This window comes from Oryctolagus cuniculus, chromosome 2 (genome assembly GCF_964237555.1).
Source record: "Oryctolagus cuniculus chromosome 2, mOryCun1.1, whole genome shotgun sequence".
NCBI lineage: Eukaryota > Metazoa > Chordata > Mammalia > Lagomorpha > Leporidae > Oryctolagus > Oryctolagus cuniculus.
In genome coordinates this window covers 65822573-65847693 of record NC_091433.1, presented here as the reverse complement: position 1 = coordinate 65847693, position 25121 = coordinate 65822573, and the positions used below count along the sequence as shown (strand labels likewise).

General features: G+C 44.7%; 1 protein-coding gene across 12 annotated transcripts in view; it reads right to left on the bottom strand.

The window, feature by feature from the left end:
• Positions 1 to 4070: 4070 nt before the first annotated feature.
• The window catches only part of STOX2 (storkhead box 2), a 310137-nt gene continuing 289086 nt past the window's right edge, over positions 4071 to 25121 (bottom strand). For 8 of the 12 annotated variants that reach the window (XM_051832750.2, XM_051832726.2, XM_051832766.2 and 5 more), the window contains exons 3-4: positions 15557 to 17822; positions 4071 to 10460 (exon numbers count right to left, since the gene is read on the bottom strand). In XM_051832750.2, coding sequence (XP_051688710.1) covers positions 10265 to 10460; positions 15557 to 17822 — 2462 coding nt within the window. In that variant the 3' untranslated portion in view covers positions 4071 to 10264. Of the gene's footprint in view, positions 10461 to 15364; positions 15414 to 15556; positions 17823 to 22944; positions 23005 to 25121 lie in introns of those variants that run through there. The other 4 variants (XM_051832732.2, XM_070068329.1, XM_070068327.1 and 1 more) reach the window with 2 other exon arrangements.

The following is a 25121-nucleotide window of genomic DNA, read 5'->3' as shown; positions in this document are numbered from 1 at the left end:
GGGGACTACTAGAATTCTCTGTGCTACCACTGCCATCATTCTGTAAATCTAAAACCTTATTTATTTTGAAAATGCAGTAGAAGAGCTTTGCTCCCCAAAACTATAAAATATAGTGACTGCCAAAATCCTTAGGTAGGCATTTCTGGCACACTGGTAGTTTTACCAACTGGCTAAAGTGAGGCAACTGGAAAAGATACTCTCAGGACAGGCATCCAGCTGAGATGGCTAAGCTGTTGTTGGGAGGCCCACACCCCACATGGGGAGTGCCTGGGTTTGAGTCCTGGGTCTGTTCCCAGTTCCAGCTTTCTACTAATGCACACCTTGGGAGGCAGCAGTCGATGACCCAAGTACTTGCATCCCTACCACCCAGTAGGAGACTTGGGTTGAGTTTCTGGCTCCTGCCTTAGGCCTACCCGACCCTGAGCCAGCTGCTGTGGGCATCTGGGGAGTGACCAGTGGATGGGAACTCTCCATCTCCCTCTCTCAGTCACAAATTAACAAATACATAAATAATTTTAAAAGATGCTCTCTCATTACACTCATTCGTTTAACTTTTTATGGGGCCACCTGGAACCCATCTACCTCATTGGTTCCCTTTTAAAGACAGGAGACACAGCTGGCGAATAACTGTAGAAATGGCACCTTCTGTTTGTAAGGTCATTGCTGTCTCGAGACCTTCCTAGTCTGAACAGGGATCCTTTGACATTCAGCCCCGATGCCCTCTGATGAGCTGACCTCAAACAACCTACAGAGGAAAAAAAGCAAAAAGACCTATGTGCAATGCATTTGAGATTTGTCAGCTAGCTGTCACACTTGTCTTACTGACAATGGCATGTGAAGCCACACTGTGCAGGCCAGACCTACAATCCCTAAACACTGGAACCATTGAGCTGTTACTCACTTCAAAGGAGAGGAGAATCCAAGAACACTGAACAGAGCAGGGGCACTCAGCTTAGTCACAGAAAAGCACCAGAACAACCAAGAGAGGATGGAGGGGAATGTTGGGTCAGAAGTGATGGAACAGCACAGAGACGCTGTGAGCCAGTGGAGAGGGAGGACAGCAGGATGCTGCCCCCAGCGGCTGCAGCATCTACATGTCTGGCTTCTAGCTGGGAATGCCATCTTGCTGGGAAAAGCTAAGAAAGTGCCCTTCAGGGAAAAATTTTTGCCCACAGTCACAAAGAATGGCATGTGCTGGTTTCAAGCACAGGTATAAAAAGGTCCAAAAAGAATTTCTCAAGATAAATTCTCAACACATGATTAGAAGGGAGTCGCAGGAAAGTCAAACAACAGCCCCTTCACAGGACACCTCCTTTGGTTTCACTGTCACTTGCAAACGACAAGAATGCAAAGATCTTTAATATACTATACCCATCATCTATCTATCTGTGCATATCTGCAAGCGCCAATTATTTATCAGGGCTCTGATGAACCAGCTGATAGAAGATTTCCATAGAAGTGATGGAGAAAAACAGGCTCTTTATGCAAAAATGAGTGGAAATGAGATTGAGGGACGATCGTGGTCTGCGAACTTTAGGACAGTAAGGACACATAACCATAAATTTAAAATGCTAGTAGTCAACTGTGGTCCCTGAGACCAAGAACTGAGTTCAATGTTAACAGGATAGTAACAGACAAATCAAAATCCTTGATATTAAATGAAGGAGAGAGTCATAAAGTAAAATAAACCCAAAGTAATACAAAAGAAAAACACTGCATGGAGCTTTATAACAAAGGAAATGTGAGAAGCTGACCTGGGAGGAATTCATCTGTTGGCATTTGGGGCTGGTTAAATAACGCATCGAAACGGTCACCCAGAGCAGCACAGGCCGGCTCAGGGGAGAGGATGTTCATTCCATCTGATCAGCACAGAACAGCCCCAAAGTCCTAGATCTGGGTGAGAACTGGCATGTGACTGAACTCCAGTATGACTGTCCCTTGGCGTCTGTGGGGAACTGGTTCCAGGACATCCCACAGGTAAGAAGATCTGTGAAAGGGCTCAAGGCCCTTTGGTAAAACAGTGTGGGATTTGCATTTAACCTGTGCACATCCTCCTGTCTACTTTAAATCAGCTCCAGGTTACTCACAATTCCTGATGCAACCAACATAAATGCTGTATGAGGGGTCATTCTCTGTCGCTTAGGGAACAATGACAAGAAATAAAGTCTGTATAAGTACAAAACAGACTCAACTAAAAACAATTTTTTTGATCCACACTTGATAAAACCTACACTGTTAGTTGATCCCAAGGACAGAGAGTACTGACTGTGGTTTCACATGGTCGTCTGGATTCCAAAGGAACTTCTTTGGCCTCGCTTATCTAACAAATTGTGTCTCCCACTCTTAACATCATACTCCTAGTGTAATTCCTCTTAAGATTCACCAAAACACACGATATCCACCTTATCTTGAGGGCAGGTGCCCTGAGCTTTCTTGAAATTCCTGTGTGGATGGAGCCGTGTGCTATATGAATATATTAATCATGCACTTGTTCATTTGCTCCATGATAAACTATCTGTTTGACAGGAAAAGTCTGCAGACACTGAGCCTGAAGAGGGGGACTATCACTAAATCCAAGTATTCCCACAGTAGGGATAAATTTTTACAGTTAAATCTGTTATTAAAGTCAGGTGAATGGCTTCTTTTTTAATACTCAATGGTTCTAAATTTCACAGCCACCAACCAAAAGGTTAGGAGGAAAGTACTGAGTACTCTGGCTTGGATTTTCTTTACAGAAAGGGGGGAAAACAAATCCACAACTCCAAATACTTAAAAATAAGTTAAAACCATACCATTTCCTTTGGAAAGAAAAGATCTTTATGAGCTGTGACCCTTCTCTCCAAGGAGTCGGAATCCTGCCATCCATCTCCTCAGCCACGGCGCTTCCTCCTCTCGCCTCCACTCGTCCACCGATTGTTCTGAAAGGAACAAAGCTTCCCACCACCAGAGCAGCACTGGGTCCTGGGCAAGAACGCCCAGCACACTCCCAGGATGCTTGTTCTTTCCAGTGTCATGCCTGCAAAAGGAAGTGTCTGTGATGAAACAGTTTAAAACAAGTGCATTCCACGCAAACAAGATTTGTTCTTCAAGGTCATCATCCTGGAGATTCTACACTTACCCAAAAGACACCGTTACCATTTGAAACTATTTTTGGAAGTCTTTTGGTGTTGTCTTACCAAGAAAGTCAGGTTCCTTAGTGATTTTGACAAAAAATGGTGTTGTCTAGCTGAATCGTTCACTTAACAGCAAACGACTTTTGGCTTGAAGAAATGGAGTCCATTCTTCAAAGATTTGGTGCCACCAAGGAGAATCAAAGAATACACAGTTGTCCCCTGGCACCTGCTGGGGATTCGTTCCAGGACTTCCCTCAGGAAACGCTGTGGTATTTGCACAGAACCTACACACCTCCTCCTCTATTCTTTAAACCCTCTCTGGATTACTTGTAGTGCTTAATTCAATGTAAATAACAATAATGTGTGTTAGAGGTGAGTAGCTGCTATACTTTACCATGTAGGGAATAATGACCAAAACCAGCCTGTACTGTTCAGCTCAGATGTAATTTACTTTTTCTGAATAGTTTCAGCCTGAGGACACTGAATGTATCTGCAATGTGGCACCCATATTGGAGGGCTGATTGCATAATATATTCTGAAGGCAATAAAACATAGCAGGACTCCGGGCTTCTGCAAGGGCCTCCTTGGAATATGTGAACAGCTTCCTAGTGTTGACTAGAGTTAAAATTGTGACGTTAAGTGCTAAAAAAAAGGGAAACCCCACAACTCAACACATTACTGTATAACTTTACAGAAAACAACTATATGCATCTCTAACTCTAACCTTTACTCTGTTTTAAATTCAAATGGTTAAAAATTAGCCATGATTTTTTTTTCAACATTCTTGGAGAAAAGAATTTTGATCAGAAATTTCAATTCTTAGTTGTTTTAACTCAAAAGCTCTAATAACGAACATGCATGAAAAATTTATTTTGAAATCATATCAACTGAAGAGAAATAAATTTATCTCACCTGAAATGTTTTCTCTCACATACCAAAAAAAATTCCACTTAGACATATAACCAAATGTTATTTAATATCTTAAAAAGTAACACAATCCAAAATGGATATTTCACACAACACTACATAAACAACATGAACACAATATTACCATATGGAGGGACTTTCAAATATAGACTTACAAAAATCCCTGTCCTTTTTTTTTCTTTTAAGTTATTATACTAAGCATGACAAGTAATCATCATTTACAATATGGTACACTGACACGATAAAAACCATGTTACAAATGTGCTGTTATAAATCAGTAACATTAGGGAAGACGTTTCATGAACCGTAATTATTTCATATGAAATACTATACAATATAAACAGAACATCCATCTTGGATGACCTTACAGCAACCAGAGACCAAGTAATTTAAAATTTTTTTTTTCAGTGCAAACACATTGTATTCAAGGCAGTCTTGGCTGCAAAACTCCTTTCTAACATACAGTAAATCCCACTTGTACTTCTTAATTCATTTACCCTAATGCAATAGTCACAGTCACTCAGAGAAAGATACCTGCAGAATTATGATCCCTTTAAACTTGACGTTTACATTTAATTCTCTTCTAGAAAGTAGTATCTATGTTAGCTGCTCCAAGGACTTTAATTTGCAGCTGTCAATACTTACATGAAGGTGACCCCTGGGCAGCTGTTCCTAACTCAGCGTGTGTGCACAGCATTGCACAGCATTCTGCCCTTCCAATGTGGAAACCGTGGCGTTGTGTCAGGGTCTAGGAAGGAGGCAGGGAGGGGGGCGCTCAGAGGACAGGAAGGGGAGGAGCTGCTGAGTGTGTTCTGCAAGATCAACTTCCTGGAACGGCAGAGGCCTGATACGGAGACCTCAGGTCTCAGGTCGGGTACCTCTTTGTGGTGCGAGTACGGGAACTGGGGGTGTCAGGGTCAGCCTTTGCCCAGGGAGTGGGAAGCTGTACAAGGCCCACTGAAGCTTCTAACCTTCCAGAGTCATTGCTTCCCCACTTGCAAACACCCCATTCCCTCACTGGCATCAGGTGTGTCTGTTCACACTTGAAGCCAGCACTCGCTGATTAAAGCCCTGTAACTCAAAAGAGGCAATCAGAAGAGGGTTGGTCCCCCTGGAGCCTTGTAGAATTCGGAGGCTTGCAAACCCTCAACTGTAAGTCATAGAACAACTGTAACAACACAGGATTCCACGGTAGAGGAGCCATCACTGGGAACCTCTCGGGCGGCTGCTGCAAAACACGCAGCGACTGACTCAGGCAGGGAGACGCCAACGTCTGTTTCAAACACACAAGGAAAATGGATCATGATTTTTTTTTTTCACATACATAATTTACGAGATGTCTCCTAAAGAAAAATCTATGGAAAAATGTTGGATTTAGTCTTAATGCTGTAAAACCCTTCTGCGAGAGGGATGGGATGACAACGGATTCTTTGATCTTACTTGGCAAAGCTCAAACTGATAGTCGTCTCTTCCTCACCAGCATTTTATGAACCCAAAGCAAACTGTTCACCACGGGTTTTGCATTCATTTTTCCTGGGACCTAACTTCCCCCAAGCCCTAAATGACTGACAACAGCCACGACTGTGTAGGGGGAATGAGGCGGAGGCGGGGAGGGAAGGAGAGATCACCTCTGTTTGGGTCCACGGTGGCCTGACAGGGCACTGCTGGTCGGTTCCATGACCGCCCCGTGGTTTGTTGAAGACCCCTGTGAGGGATCGTGTACCTCCTAACCTGAGAAGACACTCAGAACCCATCAGCTCCCTCAGAAATCGAGATCCTCCAAAGTAGGGCTCCATAGTTAGGACTGAATTTCTATTGTGCTCAGAGCACTATGAAGAATATTTGATAAAGTTTTTAATTAAAATTTTGTTTCAGCACCTTCCACTGCCAGGAGCAGCCATGTTCCTGAAAGGTGGGTATTTTAGCACAGGAGTTAGACCCAATGTGAATCTGTAAACAAGGGTGTGTGTCTAGATCTGTCTTTGAGTGGGGTGACGTTTGGGTGAATCTAGTAACCTCCCACTTCATCAACTGATGCCAGCAAGGTGTGCTGAGTTGCAAAATTCCAAGCACCCTGAACCTCTTGAATGAAAATGGACAAAGGTGTAAAGTTGCACTTGTTTTCTTTGACTTTATTAGCACACATCAGAAAAATAGCATTGTATTTAGTGATTTCCCATGAAGGTCTATCAAACAGATAGAAAATAGATCTTGATAGCTGCCACTGTGTTTCTGGGTGGTCTGAGGTCACCCCTTTTGTTTATTCAAGTATGGGGATTATAAATATGACCCACTGTGTTTAGTTGTTTGTGAATCTGAATGCTTTGGAAGCACTTTGAGATCCCAAAATGAACTGTGCAAAGTCATCATCAGTTGTTGTTGGTTTCTTAACCAAGTTCTGAACACTGCTCATGTTATACATGGAGAGATTTGTTTTTTTTAAAAAAGTGATTACTGTTGTGTTGTGAGGAATATGCCTATAATTTAAGCTAAAAACTTTTTTTTCAAGTACACTTTGTGGTGATAAGTGGTTTATCCTGGGTAGAATTTTACAAAGCTGTGCCAACCTAAAAAGGGAGCAATGCTTCGGTTTCCACTGAACAGGTTTCTCCCCTCCCTGGGGACTGAACAGGATTTAAATTTACATTTTAGAAATGCTGGTTGGGTTATGAGAGAGAGATTTGGGAACAGCTGGTGTTCAGATCATTGCTACTCCAGATTAACTTTCAATGTATGCTTCCTGAACTTGAACTTCCCAACAGCAGAGAAGCAGTACTTTGCTTTTTTTTTTTTTTTTTTTTTACCTAGCTACTCCCCTCTCAGCTTTTCTACTTCTCTATTTGATGGCACCCCCGCCCTTTTCATATGGTCATTAAGGTCCCCTGAGATGCACAAATGATAGAAAATGGAATACAAATTATTTAACCAAAGTGTGGAATATACAGCCCAGCTCGTTTCATTAAAGTGAAGTTTGGGCTTGCTGTGGTAGCATGTGAGTGAAGGTGAAGAGACCCAAAGTGCTTCAAAATTGGCCACCCAAACTTCTTGTGTGTCTTCCATTACTGAAAACCTAGAATTCAAATCAGATTTCCATATAGCTTGTCAAACTATGTTTACCAACTGGCTCTGTGCCAGAGAGAACTTTTAGCAGGAATAGAGAGGAGGAGAAAGACAAGAATTTTTAGACTTCTGTTCACTCGTAACAAAATCAAGTGAGCTTTCATGGGGGAGAGAGGACAGGATTACATCTGAAAGCCAAATAATGTTGTAAGGGAAAACCACGGCAATGAAAAAGCCATGAGTCCACAGAGACAATCACTAACACACACACACACACACACACACAATGCCATGGCCTAACATTTAAGAAAGTTTTAAACTTTGCTTTTCTGAACAATACACTTGAACGCACTGCTGCCATTTCATCAAATTTATGGAGGTAGTTATATGTAAAAATAAAAATTACCATAAAGTAATGTGCTGTATCATAATAATACATAAGTGTGCAAAATGCCGACAGATGTGTTGACCCTTTCAAGTTGAATGCTACACAGAGATTCAACCAGATTCAGTTTTGTAAACCTTTCAGTTGATAAGCTCGAGGACTAGCTAAGCAGGCAGGTAACACAAGGCTGTGATTTCACTGGACGAAAAGGATATTGGCAAAGCTTGGAGAGGGCCTGAGGGTTTGGGCCCCGAAAGCCTCACACATCACGTTTGTCATGCGTGTCCTGCCAGCACCCCTCCCCAGCAAGCTCCCACTAGATGCAGGTGGGGGCATTTCTACGTGGTACATCTATATTTACAGGCCATCATTTTCTAGGCTAAGAGCTGCTGGTCTAAGGGAGGCTTTTTGTTTTTTGAAATCGTGTACCCCATAGCATCAGGCAAATAGTGTACACATTTTATTTGAATAATGTCTTCTGTGAAACTATTTCCTGTGAAATACTGATTAATTCCCATTTCAAAGCTTCTCCTGAACGTAATGGTCTCCTTCCCTGTTTGCACAGCATGTGATTATTTTGTGGCCACTTTCAAGGATCAACTCAAGGCTGATGCGTTATTTATGAACTGATAGCATGATAAAAATTTGAGATCATGTTTTTGGAAAAAAATGGAGTTGGACAGGAAAATTTAGTAATCGTCTGGTATACAACTCCCCAAGGAAACAGACTATGAGGTCTATTAGATACATATCATTCCTTCCGGGCATATTTAAACAGTGAGACGAACGAACGCATTCTGAGCAATCGAGGCATGCCTTGGAGGAAATAAGGCATGTATGGAAACCAACTGGCTTCAGCATTTCGATGGTGTGGGAGTTTACTAAGAAAGTGCTTAAGTTTCACCACAATAAGCACAAAAAAGGAATTTATGCCAAACTTGAGGAGTCCAGTTTGATCCGCTGCACTTCCAAATACCTGCAAAGCATGGTGAGTATTCAAATGCGTCAGGAATGTGTCTGGCTAAGTGCCAGTCTGCACCTCTGAACATACTGCTAGTGAGGAAACCCAAGATGGAAACAGAAGTGTCTCACAAAGTTTGTGCCAATTACTGAAATCTGAGGTGAAAATATTTTAGATCTATTTTTGGATATATATATATATATATTCTTTATGGTGTATGGCTTCAAAACCAGGTCATGCCACTAAACTAAATAAAACTTTAGGTCAGACCACTTACTCATATCATAAGTAACCCTTTTGCAAACTGTTTTCCACTACGTACAGAGTTAGCCCATTGTTCCTGGAAAATAAAACATGGAACTCTCGAATGTCTCCTGCCTAGGAGACTGAAGTTTTAATTGTTTCTAACCCCTTTGCTGCCCGGTCTCTGCAGCCAACAAGACAACTGTCAGTGAAAGCAAAACATTGACAAAGCCATCTGAAATGACTCGGACTCCTTGGGTACACTTCCACCTATACAAGCCTCCTGAACTTTGTCACAAAGTATCTGTAAACATTACTCTGGCATAGTTCATGTATGCATAATTGTTATTCTGATAAGTTTCAGGGGAGTACAAATTATGGTTATACCACACTAGCAGAATGAGCACATTCTGTTTTTCATTACATGGGCATATGTGTATTTCTGATCAAAAATTACTTTTAAAATTTTCTTTATAGGTATCTTCCCAGGAATAAAAGGCCTGAAGTTCAACTCTCCCTAAATTTGCTCTTTCCTATAACCACTAAAAATTATCTCCCACCGCCTAATTTAGGCATTCTATTTAAAACTACATAAAATAGATTTCTGTCCTTCCATTAGGAAGAATAGCATCCTCAGGCCATACTCTTCATTTGTATCACAAAAACATTTTGCTTTTAAACAAACTAATTATCGTATCTATTATCGTAAGATAGGATCATCCTAAGAATCACAAGGAGGAAACGAACTTCCTTCAAGGTTTGATGAAAACCTTCGACAAGTCCACACGACCTCTTCCAGCACTTAGTGCTGTGCCCCATCCAAACTGGGATTCCCTTCCTTTGTCCACTTCAGATTCAAGGTCCTGTATGTTCCTGCCTGTGACCATGGAAGGTTACAACATCACACAAGCATCCGTCACACCTGAAAACAAGATCCTGAAAGCCAGCACTCCCAGTGTTTCCCTCGCGACCCCTTCCGACACACTTCCACGGCCTCCTGCAAAACAGCGTCACAGAACTCACAGTGAAAAATGACTGGTGCAGAAACAATTCACAAACAGAGGGCTGTGGTCCCTGCTGGGAAGTTTGGCATGGATTTCCCTAAGTAGACCCTTGCATTTGACATGTCGTGGTGGCATGGGCATTTTTTTTTTTTGCTTTTGTTTTTGGAAGTGTCAAGGATCAGTTCTGTGGTGCCATTTAACCACAAACCGGGAGCAACACTCATCTGTGGCATTTTAATATGGAATCGGCAACTGCATGACATTGAAAATGCATATCACACTTACAGTGTCTAGACTTTCCTATGTGTGCTCAGATACAGTTAGTGAAGCAAAAGTATACATATCACCCCTACTGCTATTCGGTCGCTACAGAGCCAAAAATGTGAAAAGCAATACTCTGAAATAAAGATGTGTTTTGTTTTGTTTTGCCCTAGCCTACTTAGCAGCACAGTTTAAGTAAGCACAAAAACTGTGGTTGAGATGCTTGTCTTTCCGAAGATGTAAACGTCAGTCCCAGTGTCGTAAACTTGGCCGTATCGAACGAGACAGAAGATCTGAGGCAGAGTGACTATCACACACTAGTAACAGAAGCTTGCAAGCAGTTGGAAGGTTTCTGTAGTTTCTCAGCTTCGTTGCCTGGGGGATCCGTACTGGCTCGGAAGTTGAAGGCTGGCCCGGCTCCGCCGTGGGCCGGACTCAAAGCAGGGTTCTGCCGACGGTTACTTTCAACAATGCTGGATGTGTTGGAAGCCAGGCTCTCCCGAGTACTAAAAGAGTAAAAAGGTTTGGTTTTGTTTTGCTTCGAACATAAATAATTATATATTGAGCCCCAGAGGAAGAACAAGTGAGGGAGTTAATGGATTTCCTCTGCTGGTTTGTAATGTCCCATCCATAAACATCTCAACTGACTATGCACACACGACGTGTGGTCATGAGACAGGTCATAATCAGGGGCACACTAATGACAAAAGGGTTTTTAAACAGCTCAGTGCTCTTGGAAATGTCTTCCCTCCTTTCCACATTCAAGCTACTTCAAAATGTGATGTGATAGATTGTTATCACATTAGTTTTAAAAATGAACACTCATAGATATATCTTTACAGTGATTTCATTTCAGACTGGAAAATTAATGGGCAAAACTGCTCCAGATAAACTCAGTAATTTTACCCTAATGATTCCATTTTCATTCTTGATTAGCAGATTTTGACTTTGGTGGACTTTGAATGTCACTAGCTAATTTGCTGCACTGACGGGAATAAAATCCTTTTAAAACACTTTAGCTCTGTTTCAAATTTTAACATTTGAGTTAAGATACATTTTATTTTCAGATAAAAGATCTTAGCTTTTTCTCATTCATTTGTGAAGTTTTCATTCATTTCTGTCCCCTTGGTAGAAACATTTTTAAAAGGAGTTTTATAGAACCGAAGTAGTTTAAAAGCCTTATTATTGCAATTTCTCTTCCAATTTTTCTAAATGAGAAATACTTGAGGCTTTTTTTTTTTGCTTTAAGATATTTAGAAGATTTAACATTTCAAGTGTGTAAGACAACTGCAGAAGTAAGATTACTGAACCTGACTGGGGGGAACTGAATAGGGTTTCATGGTCAAGGTCTTCCTCAAAGTGGCTTTAAGAAACTTCCTAGTTTACAGAGAAATTGAGGAGGCCACACTCATCCTCAAAATATCTACCTCACTGAGGAGACTCAAACTTCAAAAAATATCCTAAGAGAGCTGGTCCCTATGACCGACTCAAGCCGCTAAAGCCACTCAATGGGCCAGACTACTACATGGAGACGTCTTCTCCCCTTCTCTTTCATGCCCATCCCAAGCTGAGAGCATTTGTGTCTGAGTCCTCTACCTTGGCAGTCCTTTCTATCCGGTTCTTAATTCCAATCCTCTGTGACCCTGAGTTTGCTTCTCACCAAGAAGCCAAGCCTTAGAGTTAATGATTTAAAAGGCAATTTGTTCACTGGCTACCAAAAAGACAACTAGACCTACTTTCTGGAAGGTAGACGGAAACTTCCAGAAGCTTAATATGTTAGTGGAGACAAATCCAGTTCTCTCTTTATGCTAACAGCATACCTAACGAGTGCTCCAAAATTTCATCACTGAAAGCATTGAAAGTGCTAGACTTACCTACTTACCTGCCTGACACCTTCCCCAAGAACATTCATCAGTGGCTTCCCAGAGCCATAAGGGAGGCATGTAGTCAGGGAGAGGACGGAGGGAGGGCAATAAACCCACAGAAGCCCAAGGATTTCAGGACACACTTCTTCAGTTGCATTCTTAATCATGACAGTAGCTTTTTACAGTATTTGATTTCCTCATCTCTATGACAACAAGAGTTATGTTGTGACTTATCTACTTACAGGGTGGCTACGAAGAAGCAGCAAGCATCAAGAAAGGGCTTGTAAACTAAAAACCCGGCCGGCACCGCGGCTCACTAGGCTAATCCTCCGCCTAGCGGCGCCGGCACACCGAGTTCTAGTCCCGGTTGGGGCGCCGGATTCTGTCCCGGTTGCCCCTCTTCCAGGCCAGCTCTCTGCTGTGGCCCGGGAGGGCAGTGGAGGATGGCCCAAGTGCTTGGGCCCTGCACCCCATGGGAGACCAGGAAAAGCACCTGGCTCCTGGCTCCTGCCATCAGATCAGCGCGGTGCGCCGGCCGCAGCGTGCCGGCCGCGGCAGCCATTGGAAGGTGAACCAACGGCAAAGGAAGACCTTTCTCTCTGTCTCTCTCTCTCACTGTCCACTCTGCCTGTCAAAAAAAAAAAAAAAAAAAAAAAAAAAAAAACAAACAAAAAAAAACACAAAAAAACAAAAAAACAAAACACTAAAAACCCAGGAAAATGTAAGTCACTCTGTTATACATCTAGCATATACTAACGAATTCAGTAACTACTGTGGATGAGCTTGGAAATCTAGGCATTAGTATTAACATCACTTCTATGGAATTTTAAGATGCAAGGGATGTACTTTTAGATGAGCTTTTAAGGAAGAGGTTTAAGGTTTGTTGAGTACCTAGCATATACAAGGCACTGTACACAGTTACCAATACACTTGATCACCTAAGCTGGGAGCTGTCCCTGATGTAAGATGTTTTGACTATAGCCAACACACTAATAATTATAAATACAAACAGTATTCCTGTGTCTCCAAAGAATACACCTCACTGTTGTTACAATAGTGAGTATAGTCTGTGACATTCATATTGAGGGCTCTGGATATGACGATGAAAAAGTTAACAAGAGTATTTTTTACTATTTTTTTTACCAGTGAAAATATTCCTCGAATTTAAAAGTATTTTTTAAAGACAGTTAATGGAATTAAACCTTCAAAACAAGAAGTCAGGATTTTGTGGTCAGGAAAAAGAACCTAGCAGCTCTGCTTTTCATCCTCCTGCACGCATGTGTTTCTCTTGGATCCAAGCTTCTACAGCACGAATACATCCCTGGAAGCCTTGGGTTGCTCTGACCTCCAGCCTCAGATTTAGTACAGCAGGCTTTTCATGTCAAGAACTGTCATTTTCAATATTAGACTTCATCACACAGTTCAAGTTTCTACCCTTTTTATTTTCCGATATCCTTTAGCTTCCAACAAATGGGGCTAAAGAATTTGGAAATGTGGCTGAACGTGAATTCTGGGCCAGTTTGAAATCTTGCAGAGTGGTCATAAAATCTCTTCTGACTGAGCCTTGGTTGCTTAGTGGACTATTCACAGAAAGATCCGAAAGAACGGCCTGGATGAAAGGCCCACGTCTCACAGCAACGGAAAGGTAGCGAGCAGGGAGAGGAAGACTCTACTCTCCTGTGGAGCATCCTGAGGTATTAGAGAGGCAGCGCACAGGATTCACTGCTGTGCACAGAAAACATGCTTGTCACCTAGAAGCTAATGGATACTAACTATGAAAGGGTGTTACAACTATGATTCTCTAACTGCATTAAATTTATGGGTGACCTATATGTTCCTATAGAGAAAATTCTACCCAGTATTAGTAGACAGACATGCGGCTAATGTGTGAAGTCTGTCTCCCTATTTATCATCTACCAAGAAAAAGCATTTAATGTTAAATACACTTTTAAGGAAATGAAAATGAACACTTCAAGAAATAATTCCAGTCATAAATTCTACATTCTGAATTCCAAGTTTTGAGATAATAAAATATATTCTGGGGAGGGGAGGTTACCAGTTCAATTGTTTGATGAGTATTTCTGTTTACCCCTGAAAACAAGCAAAAAGTTTCAATATGCATAATGCAGGGTTAGAGTTCTGAATTAGAAGCCACTGCCATGACTCCCAGCATCTCCTTAGCTACTATCTGGAGTAACCACAGAATACAAAGATACAGGCAACCAACAACACCTTCCACAGGTAACAGCTCTGAACTTTGCTGTGGTTACAGACCTTCAGTTATGCTTCTCTGGTACCCACTACCAGGAATTCTAGAGGAAAAAAAGAGTAGCATAGGACAAAAAGAAGAAAAGGACAGACAAAATAAGTTGGAAAATAAATCGAGATTTGGTTTAGGATTAAAAATCACTTAGCAAAAATAATTGCTTAGGAAAGTCATCTAAGGCCAATGGTTTTAAGAATGGGTGCCACCTACGGCTTCTCAAGGGACAGGCAGAGGTCTCCCGGCCACTTTAACCAGAGTGTCATCTCTGATGTCTGTTTAGACATTAGACCTCGACACACATGTTAATTTGGAAAAAAACCACACGTCCAAAATCATCATCATCATCATCAAGAACTAGTCCTTTAAGTAACAAAAGCCCTCATATGGGACAAACAGATAAATGATTCCCAATTCTGGTTTTTGGATGCTCTGTCACCAAATTACCCAGAGACAGAGTGGAATGATCACAACAGAATGACTTTTAATACTCAATAATAAAAATAAATGACAGCCTATGTAAGCCTATCTGGGTATCGTGACATGCTGGGAATCTCCGCTGCTGAGATATGTCAATCTCTCAGTAGTATTTCTGCATCTCAGAGTCACCAATCTGGAGTAGAATTTAGGAAGAGAAGTAGGTCCCATGTTGCTTTTTGAGGAGAAGGAAGAGTTGAGGAGAAAACAGGAAGTTGCACAGGACCTTGCTTGCTTTGGAACCCCCAAGAATGTCTGTGCCCTGGACGTGACTATGGGCATCACATACTCTCCACTGTCAACTCAGTACTAAACTGGAACCTCAAGCATGCCTGAAGGGACTGAATCCATTCTGTAGCAGGAGAAGTAAGAGGGCTGTCCCACGCTGTGAGCTGATCCAGCACAGGTCCCTGAACTGTGTGTGTGTGTGGGGGGGGGGAGTCCATTTCTCCGTAGACACGGGGCCAGTGAGAGGGAGAGGGAGGTGTACGAGCGAGAGGGGCAGGCTGCAGTGAGAGTACAGACGAAGCTGGCAGTGACAGTGACCTCAGACCCACTGGGAAATCTGGGAGGTTGCTCTTCTATTCTCACTAGAGGGACCCTCCCCGCAGCAGCCATCAACTGACACGCAACCCCTCTCCCTCACCGACTACTCATTCCATTCAAAAAGCTGCTGTCTTTGAAGGACAGGAGCACCCTCTTCCCTCCGCGTGGTGGCAATAGGAACACAGAAGGAAAAACTCTGGGGCAGGCTGGTCTTAGTTAGACTGGACTGACGCGAGTGTGAGGGAAGGAGCCAACCCACCAGTCCAGATTGGTGATCTCTACAGCTGCAGAAACTTTTGTTTCAATTCCTGAAAGAGAAGTCAGAAACAGGCTGTTAATGACTGGCACAGCTCTCAGCCGTCATTCACAGAACGGAGCCTGTGAAATCAGAAACTGCAAGTTAAGCTGCGTGAAGCCCCGGGCCCTGGCAGGTGTCTGCGCATCGCCCTACCGTGGGGAGTTGAATCCACTGTCCACGGTGATGCTGCTGCTGTCCATGCTGTCCAGCCGGGCCGAATGCGTGGCTCTCTGATGGCTGCTGCTGTCCGTCTCTTTCGGGGCGAGGAGCGTGAGGTTCTTCTCAAATTTCCTCTGCAAGTCTCTTTCCTTCTCTCGCTCCAGGAGCCACTGCATGGTGCCGACGTCATCTCTGTTCTTCTCCTCCTCCGCGTTTTTGTTGGCCCCTTCCTCCGAGTCGTCGTCGTCAGAGACGTTGTAGTAGTCGAAGGAGGCCTCCTGGTTCCCTCCAGACTCCTGCTGGCGCTGGGAAGCGGGCATGGCCTGTGCCGCCGAGGTCCCCAGGGCGGGCTCCAGTTTCTCGCACCGGCCTGGCAGCGTGTCAGCCGGGGTCTTCGGGTGCGATTTGAGGAGGGACAGGCTTGATTTGTGATAGCTGTTTACAGACAGGGTGCTGTGAAGAGGCTTGAAGAGCGTGTCTTTGCTGAAAATCTCTTTCCTCTTGTCTAGGCTGCCCGGCTCCGTGCTGTGGTGCTGCACGAGGCGTCCATTTGCCACCGCCTCCGCCACGCCCCCGGAAGCAGCCGGGCCCCCGCCCAGCCCTTTGGGGGACTCCTCCTTGTGCCCCATGGGCTCCCGGGAGGAATGGGGGGCCTGCCTGTCGGAGGAAGACAGCTTTTTCACTCCTTCTGCCAGAGTCAGAGTGTCGTGGTCCTCCTTGCTCTTTCCCAGGGGGGATGGGGCCGTGAGCACCGTCTCACTGGAGGTGTTGCACTGGAAATAGTCATCAGCAGCTGTTTTGCTTGGACAAGCACTGAGGTCCCCATAGGGTGGCAGACTCTCGGGCGGTTTGCCTGGCTCCAACAGGCTGCACGCGCTGGGAAGCTCCTTGCTGCCACCGACTATTTCTGGAATACACACCTCCTTGTAACTCGTGGACGCCAGGTGAACCCTTTGGTGCCCCACAGCCTGGACAGGCCTTAAAGTACTGTCGTCAATGTAGGACTGGCTGGGGGTCTGGTCGTCCTGGCTGCAGCCTTCGGCCAAGTCTTCAGGCGTCCCTAGCGAAGATGCACCCAGAGGGCCCTTGGAGTTATCCATCGACCTGGACCTCTCCTTGGCCTTGCTGGATCTCTCATTCCTGGACCGTCGGTCCTGGGTATGGCTGTGGCTTCGGTGCACTTTGGAGTGGGAGCTTCCCCTGGAAGGCTCGGGAAAAGGCATCTCAGTCCTCCTCTTGGCCAGCTCGCCGGACACATCCCACTCGGGTGTCATGGGGAAGTGGGACTCGATCACGCTGGTGTTGCTGTGCATGATGAAGTTGTCTCCTTTGTGCTCGATGATGAAGCAGCCCTCCCTGGGCGCCCGGGTGAGAGGGTCACAGAAGTCGCAGTCCCTCTCCCCGGGGATGTCCAGATGCGAGCCGTCCGAGGGCTCGCCTTTGGACACTCGGGTCTTGCTGTGCGACCGAGACTTCCCGTGGGACTTCCGGTGAGTCCTGCTCTTTTTACTCCTGCCGCTGTGGTGGGCGGAAGACCCGGCTTTGCTCCTGTGCGCCTTCTCTTCCTCGAGCTTCTTCATGAGGGCCGTGTGCCTCATGACGTTTTCCACCGTCAGGTCCGGGTTAATGCGCCGGATGATTTCCATCTCCACTTCCCGGGGGATGGTGGTGGGCGTGTCCTCGTCGCGCAGGGGCCACTCCTCGGGAGGAAACTGGGCAGAAAAATTGGCCAGCTGTTTGGTCTTGTCTTTCTTAAAACTTAGCCGGAATAACTTCAGCCCAAATTTCTTGGACTGCTTTTCACTGTCTTTAGGTTTCGAGAGAGTTTCCGTCTTATAGGAGAAATTTACAGTACTTTTGCTCTTCTCAGTGGGCGGCACCTGGCACAGCGAAGGGGGGCAGTAGGGGTCCTTGCAGTCCTTGGCAGGCTTCCTCTGCAGAGTGGACGCGTGCAGGCTGTGCATATCTTCCCTGCAGCAGTGGCACGAGTCGCAGTGGTTCCTGGGCACTGTCCTTTCCCTGACGCAGCCGGAGGCAGAGGGCGTGATGGTTCCAGGCTGTGGAGAGGTACACTGAGACCGGTCAGGTATCCTCTCATCCAAATGGTACCATTTGCTGTTAGTTCTTATGAGGGAAGGCGTTATGAAATAAGTCTGTGGGGTCACGATGAAGTAGCCCTCCGGGGTGGGATAGACCTTCCTCTCTCGTACCAGCGTGTTCAGCGTGTGCCGCAGGATTTCTTGGCTAGGGGTCGGAACACCTGGGACCAACAACACACAAAGAAGAAAGAACCACACTCATGAGCATGCAGCAACACACGGCAGACTGCTGCTTTCCACAGTCCTGTTAGCTTGCCACGCTTTAAAGCGTCGCCAAGTGCAAGTACGCAGGATTCCGGAAGTGGAGAGAGCAGCCTAGTCGTCTCTGAGAACCCCAGTGAATACTGCCGCCTGGAGAACGAGAGGGCACAGACGCCAGGCAGATGGGGCGGGTCTATGGCGTGGTGGCCCAGCCACCAGGCGCAATGCCTGCGTCCTACACCGGGATGCAATACCCAGTCCATGGCTCCTGATTCCAACTTCCTGCTAATGCAGACCCTGGGAGGCAGTGGTGGTGATGGCTCAAGTAACTGGGTCCCTGCTACCCCCATGGGAGACCTGGATTCAGTTCCAGGCTCCCAGCTTTAGCCCTGACACAGGGCCCTTGTAGGTATCTGGGGAGTGAACCAGAGGATGAGAGTTCTTTCTTTCTGTCTCTGGGTTTCTCTACCTCTCAAATTAATCAATCTTTTGAAAAAGCTGCGAAGGCAGAAATGAGTTAGATCGCTAATGTTGTTAAATAGCCTTTACCAAACTAAGTCATGAAAGAACAGTTTTAAGTGAGAGAAAATTGTGATATGAATTGGCAGAAAATTTTTTTTCAATAAACTCAATTAGGGAAGCAGGGTTAAAATAGCTACCTTGGTCTTGAAAACCAACTCTAACAAAGAGGGATACTTCAAAAAGTTCATAAAAAATGGAATTAAATGTTTATTTTGGTGCAAAAAAAAGTTAAGACATAAATGGTCTTTTTATAATACATATTTTCCATAAACTTTTTGAAGTACCCTCATATACAAAGGCTACCACATTGGAGATACTCCAAATGCTTAGTTTATAAAAGTATACTTAATAAACTTTATTGTATAAATTATATTAAAGGGCAATTAGACCTGACCACTGCTAAAGATGTACTCTGATTCTGCACTGTTCACCTTCAGCCTCCAGTTTCGAAACGGATGAAATTGAGCTAGGAGTGTTCTCCTTTACGGCATGGGTCAGTGCGGCGCGAGATGGAGGTGGGTTTTCTAATTTCTAACCAGGGAGCCTAACAAGCATACTGGTGAAAGCTCAGGCATTCTACATCTGATCGCTAGGTCTAAAACTCCCATATCTGCCAGAATAGAAACACAGGGGAAAATAACAGATGCTTCTTTGTACAGTGACTGATACTGCTTTCAAAGGGTTTATGTGCAGGTTTATGCTTTGTCTACCTAGGAGACAGAGGCAAGAGTATGAATTCTTAAGAGAACGGAAAATTTCCAGGTTATGGCCCATTTACACCATGTCTTTGGTATCCCCCAGTTTTCAGGACCTAGCACATAAAAGGGCGATTATACTTGCAAACTGACATGAGTGATTTAATCTGGAAACAGGGCAGGTTAAATGACATGAAATTGCCAATATTCAGCCACGTCTGACCCACTGAAATGGTAATTTCACGTGGCTGAACCGAGCACAGTTAAGGAAGGATGATGTGGAGGCTGGACGTGTGGTTCCCGGGGCCACAGTGCTGGATTGAAATCCCAGCTCCACCACGGATAGCTGTTGTTACTTATCAAATTATGCCGATCCTCCCCAAATATGGCTTTAATTGGAAACAGGGTCTTTTTAGGCACTGGCAAGGTTAAAACGAAGTTATTAGGGTGGTGCTCTCTCCTGTAGACCTGAAATCTGGACACACAGATATACACAGAGAAAGCATTTGAAGAGACACGGGAGATGAAGGCCACCACCAGCTAAGGAGAGATACCTGGAATAGATGCTTCCCCACAGCCCTCAGAAGGGACCAAGCAGCCCTGCCAACCTCTTGATTCTGAAATTTCTGACCCCCAGAACTGTGGGACTACATTTCTGGTGTTTAAGCCGACTGTATTTCATTCCAGCAGCTCTAGAAAACTAAGACAGTTGGGATCCTCTTTGGTAACCTAGCCCAAGTCCCTGTCCCTTTCATTAAAATGTGGACACTATTAATCCCTACACTTAAAGAACTGTTAGGAGTTTAAATGAACCTAGTGTATATAAAGCAAGGTCTGATGCCCACTGACTGCTTGGTAATAGCAGCTGTTAGTCATCTCCACCTTAGAGTCAGAACCCATGGGAACCAGCATTACTTCCAAAGAGCACTGTTAGCAACTTGCAACAGCTGGGTGAGTGGTGCAGTTCAGGCTCCCCCAGAAATTGCAAAATATCAAAGTGAGACATGAAGGCATCAGAAAAGGGCTGAAGGGGCTGGTGTCATGGCACAGCAGGTTAAGCCATTGTTCCTGACAGCGGCATCCTATATAAGTGCAAGTTCGAGTCCTGGCTGCTCCACTTCCAATCCAGCTCCCTGCTAATGCACCTGGGAAAGCAGAGGAGGATGATCCAAGTGCTTGGGCCCAGATGGAGTTCCAGGCTCCTGGCTTGGACCTGGCCCAGCCTTGGCCATCTGCAGGGTGAAACAGCAGATGGAAGATCTCTCTCGCGCTCGTGCTCTCTCTCTCTCTCTCTGCCTTTCAAATAAGTAAATAAATCTTTAAAGAAAGGAAAAAGGTAAGGCCTGGAATTCTCAAGAGGCGAGAGTCCCCACGTTTGCTGTAACACACACGCCTGTAACACCCATCTGTGCTGCTGTCTTCAGAAGGCATCCTGAGTGACCATGGTAAAAAAGGCGAATGGTTCCTCAATCATGCATCGTTTGACAAAATTATTTAATTTCTGAGGAGCATGGCTTTGTTTTGGTCCAATACTCAATCTTAATAAAAGACACATCAGTTTTTACACAGATGTTTCCAAGACTGGCATAATAATAAAATCTGGTTTTCAATTTTTGGATACTTTCTGTACAAAATTGCAATGAATTTCAAGTGCCTTAGTGACAGAACTCAAACTATACACATACAATTCTTGAGGGCCATCATAAAACAAAACTTGCATATAAGGGGAGAAGCTTGAGACTCCGAGCCCTACTAACAGGCAGGACCTTCTGCTGGAATCCTTCAGGGGGCGCCACTCACAAAGAATACAGCTCCTGAGATAAGGACACACAGGCTACCCTGCAGTCTCAGACAGACCCCTGCTGCCCTCGTGGGCCACAGCAGTCAAGATCATCCACTCGCGTGCAAAGCTGAAGGGGTTGTTCCAACAGCTCATGGAACACGAAAAACTGGATTTCAACATTTTTTGCAGCTAAAATAACCATCATTAAATTCCATTTTCCACAACTTTTTTGAAGTACCCTCATATCTTAAAGAGTAGCATGCTTCCAGCCAACGTTGTAACAGAGATTTTTTTAAAAATCATAAAGTTCATTTGTAAGGACTCATGTCTGAGTTACTAATTATGGCTGCTAATAAAGGAAAGCTGAGGTGGAACTCCTAGAATAAAACTCTACCTACATTCTAGACCCTGCTGACAGTGGATTTCCAGGTGCTGTTCTGAGAGAGCTCAGGAAACTATGTAGAATCAGGACTAGTGTATGGAGCACCCATCGGTAACAAGTTCTCTAGTTGTTTTCTTTTTTTTTTTTAATAAAGATTTTATTTATTTATTTGAGAGGTAGAGTTACAGACGAGAGGGAGAGACAGAGATAAGCCTTCCTTCCGTTGGTTCACTCCCCAAATGGCTGCAACAGCCTGAGCTGCACTGATCTGAAGACAGCAGCCAGGTGCTTCCTCCAGATCCATGTGGGTGCAGGGGCCCAAGGTCTTGGGCCATCTTCTACTGCTTTCCCAGGCCACAGTAGAGAGCTGGATTGGAAGAGGAGCAGCCAGGACTAGAACCGGCGCCCATATGGGATGCTGGCACCGCAGGCGGAGGATTAACCTAGTGCACCATGGTGCCGACCCCTCTCTTTAGTTGTTTTCTTTTCTTTTTTGACAGGCAGAGTTAGACAGTGAGAGAGAGACAGAGAGAAAGGTCTTCCCTCCATTGGTTCACCCCCCCAAATGGCCGCTATGGCCGGCGTGCTGCACCAATCCGAAGCCAGGAGCCAGGTGCTTCCTCCTGGTCTCCCTTGCGGGTGCAGGGCCCAAGCACCTGGGCCATCCTCCACTGCCTTCCCAGGCTATAGCAGAGAGCTGGACTGGAAGAGGAGCAACTGGGACAGAATCCGGTGCCCCGACCGGGACTAGAACCCGGGGTGCTGGCGCCGCAGGTGGAGGATCAGCCTAGTGAGTCGCGGTGCCGGCCTCTCTAGTTGTTTTCAAATGAAGAGATAGAAGACTGAGTTTCCAGAGAAAATTGCACCTAAGCTTTTGATGTCTTGGATCTGCAGGCTTATCAACCAAATAATGTTTAGTTTGAAAAAAACAAACTAGAAAGATTCTTTGCTCCCTGTCTTTCCCATTTTCCACCATGTACCCACGAGCTTTCAAAGGTTTAACTGACAGTTGCGGGGTTTATGCTTATGTTATGACGAAGCCCTGGTGGAGTGGCTGGTGTGTTCAGTGGTCTCAGCGATCCCGGGATCCACCAGAACTCTGTGGTGTTAACCTGAGAGAGTGATGGTTGTGTTTGCTTATTCACCACTTCCAGATTCCGCTCTGAAATTTCACCATGGATTCAGTTCTGAGGGCTTAAAGAACAAAGACAACTTCACATCCTACCAGGGCTGAACCCTGACCTCACTCATTTCCCGCACCTTGACATCTTCCCAAGTAGAAATAGATGTTTAAAAACACCGCGGGCCAACGTGATGCTCCTCAGACCCACACAGGGCTTTAATCCTGAGGCCCTGCTGAACTGCTGGAGCACAGAGCAGTGCACAGGTGGTTCAGGTTCAGCATTTTAGACCCAAGCATTTACCGGGCTTCCTTAGGCTTCCCGTTCGTGAAGAACCCTGGCTGAGGGAGAATTTAGTAAGAACAGATGTGAGGCAGTGAAGGGGACAGGAACGCAGTGGTTGTAATACTAGCATTCTCCAGCAGAGGCTAACGTCAGTGTCACGCGCAGCCTTCGGGGTCCCACCGCTTCTCTGAGGCCCAGCCTTTCCCCCAGTCTAACAAGCAGGAGCTTGTTGGATGAATGGATCCCTAGGTATTTGGAAATCCAAGAAGAAAGCGTTTATTCTTTTTAACTTACATTTTTTTCTTGATTCTGTAATGGACACTGGTATATAAAAGTTGTGGTGGTTCTCCAAAATTCATTCTATAGGGAAAGGTGGTAACACATTGCCGTTTTCACTGAAAAAAATTTTCACTAAAAACTTTCTTTAGAATATGAATGTTCAAAACAGAAACAGAGTTCAAAGTCTAGACAAATCTTCAATTTATAAAATATGCAATCAACAGGATAATTCAAATATCTTAACAATACTTTAACTTCATTTTTAACTAGCAAGATACAAAATAAGTAAATAGTCTAAGCTTTTGAAAACAAGAAGTACAATTCTTAAGTCTCTCCAGAGTTTTAGCACTGTTATTGAAAATGTATTTTGCAAATAGAATTTAGGCAGTGTTAAATTTTATAAAGTGTTTTATTCTGCTGTAGTTTAAGTGATGGAAAACAGCAAAAAAAATCAAAAGAAGGAAAGAAAAGAAAAATGAGAAAGATAAGAAAGCAGGAGAAAAGGCAGGTAAGAAACAAAATCTCCCTTTTTACGAAATAATAGTTTAAAATCTGGAGCTACTGCTGAACAAAATTGTAGTTCTCAAAGTTTCCTTGTTTATTCATCCCTGTGACAGAGACACAGGACAGGGAGCCTCCATCCACTGAATCACTCCCCAAGTGCCTGCAACGGATGGGCGCTGGGTGAGGCTGAAGCTGGGAGCCAAAATTCAATCTCGGTCTCCCACAGGAGCGGGATGGACCAAATCACTTGGCCCATCACCACTGTCTCCTGGAATGCACACTGGCAGGAGGCTGGAGCTGGGAGCAGAGCTGGAACTGGAACCAGGCACTCTGCTGTCGGGTGCAGGTGGCCCAACTGGCATCTTACCCACTAGGCCAGAGCCCTGCCCCTAAACTTTAAGTAACTACCATCACATTCAAGACCAGCAGGCTTTTTCCATAAAGGGCCAGATAGGAAGTCTTTGAGGCTTGTGAGTGATCTCTCAACTCTTCAGCTCTGCCGCTGTGGCATAAGCAGCCAAAGACAACATGTAAACAACTGTGTTCAACATGTAGACAGTGCTCAATACAACTTTATTCGCAACACAGGTGGAAGCCACAGTTTACAAACCCCTGCCCAGACTCAAGTTTGTACAGTGCACTTGCAAACTTCTGGGGCTGCGTGACAAATCAATGGTGCCACACAGATTAAAAAAAAGGTTGAGTCTGCTCCTCTCAGTTCATCTGAAAACCAGGCCTTGGCATTTAAGCTCACTTACTATAAAAACTAGCCAAGCCATTATTCTTTAAAAAAAAGAGAGAGAGAGAGAGACTTACTTATTTATTTGAAAGGCAGAGGTACAGGGACAGAGAGGGAGAGATAGAAAGAGGTCTTCCATCCGCTGGTTCACTCCCCAGATGGCCGCAGTGGCGGGAGTTGGGCTGGTCTGGAGCCAGGAGCTTCAACCAGGTCTCCCACATGGGTGTGCAGGGGCCCGTGGACTTGGGCCATCCTCCTCTGCTTTCCCAGGAGCATTAGCAGGGAGCTGGATCAGAAGTGGAGCAGCCAGAACTTGAACCAGCACACACATGGGAGGCTTTACCCTCTGCACCACACCGCCAGCCCCAGAGCCATTATTCTTCCAAGTGCCAGTGACCCACAGATTTCTCTACGAGGAATCCCAACTGACAGATCTGAGTATCAGCTGCTTGGCCTACAAACAAGATCTGTGTTCTTTGCATTCTTCGCATCCCAGTAATGGAAGGGTGGAACCAATTTTGGAAAACTATGTGATCTCTTGTGAGGCTCTATGAAAATGTAAGAATCTTAAAAGCCGCCAAGTTGTTTGCTGTTACAAGTGGCTATGTAGGCACAGGGCTGAAAGAAGGGGCTTCCCTCCCTAAAGCATTGTGCTTGTGGGCAACACCTCTTAGCTCTCACCCGGCATCTTGCTCTAAGCAATGGGTTTTGCTAACTTCCACAATCACACAGGGAAGAAAATTCAGAGATAATAAAAGGTCACACAACTTAATTTATATGTTGCAAGGGTGGGTTCATGTTCGAGTTTTTATAGACAGGTAATATCAAAACTTATTAATTAGAAAACTGAAAAAGGAGGGAAAATAACTGGGAAAAAAAAAAACCACAAATTTTCTTTGGAGGAAAAGGAAAAATAAGGAGATCCAGTATGGTAGATTGGATCACTACT